The 10,189-nt window shown below is 43.7% G+C and overlaps 1 protein-coding gene across 1 annotated transcript in view; it reads right to left on the bottom strand.

Moving 5' to 3' along the window:
• Window positions 1-2,764: 2,764 nt before the first annotated feature.
• The window catches only part of LOC122939654 (protein lifeguard 1-like), a 29,607-nt gene continuing 22,182 nt past the window's right edge, over window positions 2,765-10,189 (bottom strand). Inside the window, exons 8-10 of the mRNA XM_044295788.1 lie at window positions 6,855-6,944; window positions 3,687-3,734; window positions 2,765-3,304 (exon numbers count right to left, since the gene is read on the bottom strand). Of these exons, the coding sequence (XP_044151723.1) occupies window positions 3,155-3,304; window positions 3,687-3,734; window positions 6,855-6,944 (288 nt within the window). The 3' untranslated portion in view covers window positions 2,765-3,154. The remainder of the gene's footprint in view (window positions 3,305-3,686; window positions 3,735-6,854; window positions 6,945-10,189) is intronic.

Below are 10,189 nucleotides of genomic sequence, written 5' to 3'. Positions count from 1 at the left end.
AGCATGGGTATATGTAAAATGACACCCCAAAACACATTCCCCAACTTCTCCTGAGTACGGCGATACCAGATGTGTCACACTTTTTTGCTGCCAAGGTGGGCAAAGGGGCACATATTCCAAAGTGCACCTTTCGGATTTCACCGGTCATTTTTTACAGATTTTGATTGCAAAGTACTTCTCACACATATGGGCCCCTAAATTGCCAGGGCAGTATAACTACGCCACAAGTGACCCCATTTTGGAAAGAAGACACCCCAAGGTATTCCGTGAGGGGCATGGCGAGTTCCTAGAATTTTTTATTTTTTGTCGCAAGTTAGTGGAATATGAGACTTTGTAAGAAAAAATAAAAAATAAAATCATCATCATTTTCCGCTAACTTGTGACAAAAAATAAAAAGTTCTATGAACTCACTATGCCCATCAGCGAATACCTTAGGGTGTCTACTTTCCGAAATGGGGTCATTTGTGGGGTTTTTCTACTGTTTGGGCATTGTAGAACCTCAGGAATCATGACAGGTGCTCAGAAAGTCAGAGCTGTTTCAAAAAGCGGAAATTCACATTTTTGTACCATAGTTTGTAAATGCTATAACTTTTACCCAAACCATTTTTTTTTTTGCCCAAACCTTTTTTTTTTTTATCAAAGACATGTAGAACAATAAATTTGGCGAAAAATTTATATATGGATGTCGTTTTTTTTGCAAAATTTTACAGCTGAAAGTGAAAAATGTCATTTTTTTGCAAAAAAATCGTTACATTTTGATTAATAACAAAAAAAGTAAAAATGCCAGCAGCAATGAAATACCACCAAATGAAAGCTCTATTAGTGAGAAGAAAAGGAGGTAAAATTCATTTGGGTGGTAAGTTGCATGACCGAGCGATAAACGGTGAAAGTAGTGTAGTGCCGAAGTGTAAAAAGTGCTCTGGTCATGAAGGGGGTTTCACCTAGCGGGGCTGAAGTGGTTAAAGGGCTTCTGTCAGCAGATTTGTACCTATGACACTGGCTGACCTGTTACATGTGTGCTTGGCAGCTGAAGGCATCTGTGTTGGTCCCATGTTCGGATGTGTCCACATTGCTGAGAAAAATGATGTTTTAATATATGCAAATGAGCCTCTAAGAGCAACGGGGGCGTGACCATTACACCTAGAGCTTCTGCTCTCTCTTCAACTGCTGCACCCTCTGCACTTTGACGGGACCTGGCAGTGTAAACTTCATCACGTCTGGCCCTGTCAATCAAAGTGCAGAGAGAGTGGGAGTGGCAGAGAGAGCAGAGCCTTTAGGTGTAACAGTAACGCCCCCGTTGCTCCTAGAGGCTCATTTGCATGTATTAAAACATCATTATTCTCAGCAATGCGGGCACATATGAACTGAAGGTATCTGTGTTGGCCCCACGTTCATATGAGCTGCAGGGATTAAGTCACCCTCCCACCCACCCCCTGTAGCTGACCTGAAGTTGGTTTTGTCAGCTGTGTGTGGCCTAACAGGATTGGGGCGTGCTTTAGTGGAGTCGGGGGTGGGGTTGTAAAGTCCGACTTTAGGGTGGTCTGAGTGCCCACCCTAGTGACTAGTTGGGACATGGTGAGTATAAATGAATATTCACCTGTTTTCTCCCCTGTATTTTGCTATTCTGAGCTCTGGTCCTCACAACCGCTCTTTGTTTTCCTGCCAGCAGTGGCGACGTTCTGTGCACACAGGTGACTGCTGCAGCCAATGACTGCACCCATGCACTGCGGAGGCCAGTGATTGGCTGCAGCAGTGACCTGTGTGCAAAGAGCAGCAGCACTGCAGCCTAGAAGATGGTGTCAGCAGGAGGACCAGAGCTCAGCGCTGGATGAAGCATGGGAGAAAAATGGGTGAGTATCTGTAAAAAAAAAAAAAAAACTTACCTGTCTGGGCTTTAGCGGCACAGCCGCACTGAGGGAGATGTGCTGCTGAGCCACGCCCCTTGGTGACGCAACGTCCTTAGTAACAGGATGCAATGCTCTGTTTCTCCCCACAACGGGTGTGTGCTGGAGGAGACTAGCAGTGGGCTTATTGCTCAGCTGCTCTATTACTATGTGCTAGTGATTCTGACTAATGGAGCGCCAAGTCATAGACCTATCAGGTTCTGATCCAGGGACTCTGTGCTCTATTTAAAACCCTTCCTTGCCCTACACCAGTGCCAGTGATAGTGTCTGACTCACTAGCTGTGTTCCTTGTTCCTGTGCCTATTGGATTGCTTGTTCCTCTGACCCCGGCTTGTATTCTAACCATTCTTTGTCTCTCGTTTAGTACTGCGTTGTCAGTCTGTTTCAGATTTTGGCTTGTCTTCTGACCACTCTCTGTCTCTTTGGTTCTGCTTAGCTTGTCAGGTTCTGACCCATTTACGTACGACTCTGGTATTGTGTTTGTTGTTTGTCAATTTCTGCACTTAAATAGCGTAGGGACCGTTGACCAGTTGGGATTAGCTATCTAGGGCTTGTACTGGAAGTAGTTGGGGAAAGTGGGCTGGGTTCTAGCCTTAGGGCTCACTGTCCTTGTCTGTCCCTTCCTACAGTCGCAAGAGTAGCCATTCATATTTTAGTTTTGGCCTTTTTTTAGGGCTTGCCCGAGTTTTGATTTAACTCAAACAGCCTCTTTAAGGTTTGAGAGGACAGAAATGTCAAACACATAGTAGCTTTCTACTTGGGACTGTATTGAAATACTTTCAATGGTCTTCCATGAACTGCAATTTTGGAAACCTACTTTATAGGTAAACAATAAAAAATGAGTGACTATTAAGAACAACTTGGAGAATGCATTCATTCTAGAGGTAGTAATGGCAGATACAGAGAGCAGTTTTAAAAAAGACTAGACCCATCTTAAAAAGCAAACACAAGAATGTTGTGTGCAACCATTTGGAACAAAATGTATAATTGCTACACAAATTAAGTTTTACAAAGGATATTCAAAAAAAACAGTTACAATCTCAATAAAAAAATAAATAATCTACAAGTTTAATAACAGAACAATAAGTCCAACGAATTAATATAAGGAATGTATGCAGTAGATTGTCCTTATTACATCTGTATTTGTGTCATTGGAGACTGTGGGGTACAGTAATGGGCACCGTACATGCCCCTTCTTTCGTCTTTATCTAGTAATCATGCTGTAAGATAAGGTAAACCTCTGAAAGTAATTAACGACACAACCCAAATATCTGCAGGAGGAGCATGAAGAGGTTGATGATGTCCACATAAATGTTCAGAGCAGCAAAGATGTATTCCTCGGGGCTGATTGAGTAACGGTGCTTTCCACCTGTGATTAACTGCGTGTCCACAACCAAGTACTGGAAAGAAAACAGCGTTAGAAGTTATCAAAGTGCTAAAACTAAGAAGATATGTTACAAAGCAGGTGTAAACCTCCATTGTTCTGTGCCTGTGTCCTCATGAAAACACATCTTTCCACTATGGTATACTTCTACTTGGTACAAGACCCAGAGGGATGCTGGGCCTTATACCAAGTAGACTCCACATCATTTCTAGCAAAATTAAGAAAAGCAAAACGGTATTTGATCGGTTGTTATGGATTCCAATGGCCCTATGATAACATTGGGCTGCATAACAAGGGGGGTGATAGGAGAAAGCAGGCTGAAGAATATTTTTTTTACAGATATTCATTTTTGGTATTTTCCCATTAATTGTAAAATCAGAGAAAAAAATGTAACTTACCATTCCAAAAATGAAGGTCCCAATGCATGCATAGACAATATTTAGCCACTGTAAAAGCAAACACAAGAGTCAGGAAAAGCCAGTTATCTAGTCTGCCTTAACAAGACGTTTGATCGGCCTGTCACTGTCCCCAATCAGTGGTGTACCTACAATAGATTCAGACCATGCAGCTGCTATGGGGTCCGTAGGGAAAAGAGGCCTGCAGTGGAGGATAGGCCCCGCCCCCTAATTATACTCATTAGATCCAGCTCCAGTATAGTATCCCTACCATCAGTGGAGAAAGCTAGAGGACCTTTGATGATGTCATCACATGTCCTGTACATCTAGTAAAGGAGCTGCACAAAGAATGGTGTAGTTCCTAGGTTAAATAGGAGCATCTGCCAGGACCTGTGATGACATCATCATCATCATCACAGGTCCTGTATATCTAGTAAAAGAACTGCACAGCAGAGCATCATTACAGGTCCTTCAACCCCCAACAGCGCAGAAGATGAGCTCTCCATTGAGACTAAAATGGAGTGGTAAGAGAAGGTCCCCTTCCTTTCTCTTAATTGCTCCCCCATTCCCTATTTTTATTAATAATATATATATAGTACTGCAGACAGTTACAACCTCTATTACCTCATGTAATTCACATAGTGACCATAATATATAACTGACCACATACAGTACAGACCAAAAGTTTGGACACACCTTCTCATTCAAAGAGTTTTCTTTATTTTCATGGCTATGAAAATTGTAGATTCACACTGAAGGCATCAAAACTATGAATTAACACGTGGAATTATATACATAACAAAAAAGTGTGAAACAACTGAAAATATGTCATATTCTAGGTTCTTCAAAGTAGCCACACCTTTTGCTTTGATTACTGCTTTGCACACTCTTGGCATTCTCTTGATGAGCTTCAAGAGGTAGTCACCTGAAATGGTCTTCCAACAGTCTTGAAGGAGTTCCCAGAGATGCTTAGCACTTGTTGGCCCTTTTGCCTTCACTCTGCGGTCCAGCTCACCCCAAACCATCTCGATTGGGTTTAGGTCCGGTGACTGTGGAGGCCAGGTCATCTGGCGCAGCACCCCATCACTCTCCTTCATGGTCAAAAAGCCCTTACACAGCCTGGAGGTGTGTTTGGGGTCATTGTCCTGTTGAAAAATAAATGATGGTCCAACTAAACGCAAACCGGATGGAATAGCATGCCGCTGCAAGATGCTGTGGTAGCCATGCTGGTTCAGTATGCCTTCGATTTTGAATAAATCCCAATAAAGTCCATCCGTTCACCTTTTCTGCGTCGCACAAAGACACGGTGGTTGGAACCAAAGATCTCAAATTTGGACTCTTCAGACCAAAGCACAGATTTCCACTGGTCTAATGTCCATTCCTTGTGTTCTTTAGCCTAAACAAGTCTCTTCTGCTTGTTGCCTGTCCTTAGCAGTGGTTTCCTAGCAGATATTCTACCATGAAGGCCTGATTCACGCAGTCTCCTCTTAACAGTTGTTCTAGAGATGTGTCTGCTGCTAGAACTCTGTGTGGCATTGACCTGGTCTCTAATCTGAGCTGCTGTTAACCTGCGATTTCTGAGGCTGGTGACTCGGATCAACGTATCCTCCGCAGCTGAGGTGACTCTTGGTCTTCCTTTCCTGGGGCGGTCCGCACGTGAGCCAGTTTCTTTGTAGCGCTTGATGGTTTTTGTGACTGCACTTGGGGACACTTTCAAAGTTTTCCCCATTTTTCGGACTGACTGACCTTCATTTCTTAAAGTAATGATGGCCACTCGTTTTTCTTTACTTAGCTGCTTTTTTCTTGCCATAATACAAATTCTAACAGTCTATTCAGTTGGACTATCAGCTGTGTATCCACCTGACTTCTCCACAACGCAACTGATGGTCCCAACCCCATTTATAAGGCAAGAAATCTCACTTAGTAAACCTGACAGGGCACACCTGTGAAGTGAAAACCATTTCAGGTGACTACCTCTTGAAGCTCATCAAGAGAATGCCAAGAGTGTGCAAAGCAGTAATCAAAGCAAAAGGTGGCTACTTTGAAGAACCTAGAATATGACATATTTTCAGTTGTTTCACACTTTTTTGTTATGTATATAATTCCACATGTGTTAATTCATAGTTTTGATGCCTTCAGTGTGAATCTACAATTTTCATAGTCATGAAAATAAAGAAAACTCTTTGAATGAGAAGGTGTGTCCAAACTTTTGGTCTGTACTCTCTCTCTATCTATATATATATATATATATATATATATATACTGCATCTATTATACAGTATAATAGATGCAGTGTGTACAGATATATAGTATATACAGCAGTGTACTGATATTTGAGGTGCGATGTATAATAGATGCAGTGTGTACAGATATATAGTATATACAGTAGTGTACTGATATGTGGGGTACAAGGTATAGATACAGTGAGTACAGGTATATAGTATATACAGCAGTGTACTGATATGTGAGGTACGAACCTCACATATCGGTACACTGCTGATCAGGAACAGGTAGTGGTAGGAGTTATAAATAGGGGCCCAATTGAGATTCTTGCTATGGGGCCCAGTGACTTCTATGTACGCCCCTGCCCCCAATCATGGGGCAGATTTACAGCTCAGTTTGGGCACAATATGTCACCTCTTACGTCATGCCCCTTTTTACAATAAACCACGCCCATTTCCCATTGAGCTGCACTCCTTTTGCATGCTAGATGCACCAAAAATGCGCTAAAGGTGCACTCTCCCAAAGTGTCACTTTTAAGCCGTGCATCTTCACCACAAAGACATGCACACTTGAGGTGCACAAAAGTGTCGAAAATAGTTAAAGGGTTTTTCCTATCTCGCCATTTCCACGGCGAGATGAGACTAAGCACTGGCCCTTGGTGGCTGGGCTTACGGACACAGCTGTTACAGAACCACCTGTAGCTTGTTTTCCTAGTAGCTCCCATTCACTACAATAGGAGTTTCAGAAATAGCGGAGCGCTGGCCTGCTCAGCCAGTCCACCTAGTGCCCTTGTTTAGTCCCATCTCACCATGAAAATGATGAAATGGAACAACCCCTTTAATACATGTGGTACACAACATCTGCGCTAGAATTTTGTTTCAGTTTGTGCCACAGTCCTAATGCGTTTTCATTAGTAGATCTGCCCCAATGCTTTGTTGTTGTACTTACCAATGACCTGAAAATGGCAGCTAATATGCCAAAAGACAGCAAAACCAAAAGAGCAACCATAAGGCCACCTGACAGGATGGTGAAGTCCCACTAGAAGATAAAAAGGTATGAATAATTAAAAAATACAGGAGAAAATATTTTAGTAAACTGAAGCAGTGATTATGGAGCTCTAAACTGGAGAAACATTTGAGATCTACCTCTGTGTATCAAAGCTATTTTTGGTTGTTAGAATTGTTTTTTTCCTTTTAACTATTACCTTTTCACATAGTGATATTCTTGCAATGTAGTGAGCTAGGTAGCTAGTTAACATATACATGGCTCCATTGTTCTCTGTCCAAGTACAAACCGCATTCCCGAGTTATTACCTCAGAGACATTCTTCTGCACACTGGACATCCTGAGGAGGAGGGACTAGAAGGTATAAACTTGTATGCATGTAACACAAAGCTTAAAAGGCTATGTACACCTTTGATGGGAATTTTTTATTATTGCATAATACTCATTTTGAGCTAAAAATATTTTTTTCAATTGGTCTCTATTAAAAATATTGAACCACTGTCTTTGCGCAGCATTCAGTTTCTCTAGTAGCAGAATCGGAATTTTCACTCTGTTCCGTCAGGCAGCTCAGCTGATCTCTCTGGTTTCTGACCTTGGAAACACTCATTATAGCTCAATTCTTATGTTACGGATACGAATGTGGCATAACTAAGTGTTTATGACCTTTTTAGTAATTTAGAGATAAGGGGGGAGATTTATCAAAACTGGCTTAGTTGCCCCTAGAAACCAATCACATTTCACTTTTCGTTTTCCAAAAAAGCTCTGAAAAATGAAAGGTGGAATCTGATTGGTTACTACAAAGTGAAAGTAAAAAGTAATATTCACATAGGTAGAACAGTTAACCCTTTATGACAGAACGGCTTAAAAGTTTTAATACAGACCAATGGAAAAAATTATTTTTAGCACAAAATGAGTAAAATGTAATCATAAAAAAAATGCCCCTGCAGGTGTACATAGCCTTTAAGCTCCACTGATAGGATTGATTGGGTAAGATAATGTATTGTGACTGTCTCTCTCATGTATTGCCATGGGGTGTCAACCATGTTCCAAAGAAGTGGTCAATGGGGGCTCCCCATTGTTGATGGCTAAATGATTGTTCCTTCTTTTAATATCTCTCTCTCTCATATATATATATATATACACGGTGGATATAAAAAGTCTACACACCCCTGTTAAAATGGCAGGTTTCTGTGCTGTAAAAAAAATGAGACAAAGATAAATCATTTCAGAGCTTTTTCCACCTTTAGGCCTCATGCACACGACCGTTGTGTGCATCCGTGGTTGTTGTGCCGTTTTCCGTTTTTTTTCGCGGACCCATTGACTTTCAATGGGTCCGTGGAAAAATCGGAAAATGCACCGTTTAGCAGCCGAGACCATGATCCGTGTATCCTGTCCGTCAAAAAAATAAGACCTGTCCTGTTTTTTTGATGGACAATGGTTCAGGGACCCATTCAAGTCAATGGGTCCGTGAAAGAACACGGATGCACACAAGATTGGCATCCGTGTCCGTGATCCGTGGCCGTAGGTTACTTTCATACAGACGGATCCGAAGATCCGTCTGCATAAAAGCTTTTTCAGAGCTGAGTTTTCACTTCGTGAAAACTCAGATCCGACAGTATATTCTAACACAGAGGCGTTCCCATGGTGATGGGGACACTTCTAGTTAGAATATACAACGAACTGTGTACATGACTGCCCCCTGCAGCCTGGCAGCACCCGATCTCTTACAGGGGGCCGTGATCTGTACAATTAACCCCTCAGGTGCTGCACCTGAAGGGGTTAATTGTGCGTATCATAGCCCCCTGTAAGAGATCCGGGGCTGCCAGGCAGCAGGGGGCAGACCCCCCTCCCTCCCCAGTTTCAATTTCATTGGTGGCCCAGTGCGGCCCCCCCCGGCCCCCCCTCCCTCCCTCTATTGTAATAATAGCATTGGTGGCACAGTGTGCGGCCCCCCCTCCCTCACTCTATTGCATTAACATTGGTGGCAGTGTGTGCCCCCCCCATTCCTCCCTCTATTCTTTTAATACATTGGTGGCAGTGTGCGGCTCCCCTCTCCCCCCCCCTTCCCCCCCGATCATTGGTGGCAGCGGAGTTCCGATCGGAGTCCCAGTTTAATCGCTAGGGCTCCGATTGGTAACCATGGAAAGAGGACGCTACTGCAGTCCTGGTTGCCATGGTTACTTAGCAATAGTAGAAGCATCATACTTACCTGCTGGCTGCTGCGATGTCTGTGTCCGGCCGGGAGCTCCTCCTACTGGTAAGTGACAGTAATGCGCCGCACAGACCTGTCACTTACCAGTAGGAGGAGCTCCCGGCCGGACACAGACATCGCAGCAGCCAGCAGGTAAGTATGAAGCTTCTACTCTGCTGCCACCAATGATCGGGGGGAGGGGGGAGGCCGCACACTGCCACCAATGTATTAAAACAATAGAGGGAGGAAGGGGGGGCGGGGGGGCGCACACTGCCACCAATGTTAATGCAATAGAGGGAGGGGGGGCGTACACTGTGCCACCAATGCTATTATTACAATAGAGGGAGGGAGGGGGGCGCACACTGGCCACCAATGCTATTATTACAATAGAGGGAGGGAGGGGGGCCGCACTGGCCACCAATGATATTCAAACTGGGGAGGGGGGGTCTCCCCTCTGCTGCCTGGCAGCCCTGATCTCTTACAGGGGGCTATGATACGCACAATTAACCCCTTCAGGAGCGGCACCTGAGGGGTTAATTGTGCTGATCACAGCCCTCTGTAAGAGATCAAGTGCTGCCAGGCAGCAGGGGGCAGTCATGTACACAGTTTGTAGTATATTCTAACTAGAAGCGTCCCCATCACCATGGGAACGCCTCTGTGTGGGGACGCTTCAAGTTAAAATATACCATCGGATTGGAGAAAACTCAGATCAGATGGTATAAAGGAACTCCAGACTTTACATTGAAAGTCAATGGGGGACGGATCCGTTTGCAATTGCACCATATTGTGTCAACGTCAAACGGAACCGTCCCCATTGACTTGCATTGTAATTCAGGACGGATCCGTTTGGCTCCGCACGGCCAGGCGGACACCAAAACAACTTTTTTTTCATGTCCGTGGATCCTCCAAAAATCAAGGAAGACCCACGGACGAAAAAAACGGTCACGGACCAACGGAACCCCGTTTTGCGGACAGTGAAAAAATACTGTCGTGTGCATGAGGCCTTAATGTGACCTATAAACTGTACAACTCAATTGAAAAACAAACTGAAATCTTTTAGGTGGAGGGAAGAAAACAAAAAAAATACT

The sequence above is a fragment of the Bufo gargarizans genome, chromosome 5, assembly GCF_014858855.1.
Source record: "Bufo gargarizans isolate SCDJY-AF-19 chromosome 5, ASM1485885v1, whole genome shotgun sequence".
NCBI lineage: Eukaryota > Metazoa > Chordata > Amphibia > Anura > Bufonidae > Bufo > Bufo gargarizans.
Note: the sequence above shows the minus strand (reverse complement) of the source record. Positions and strands in the feature narration are given on the sequence as shown.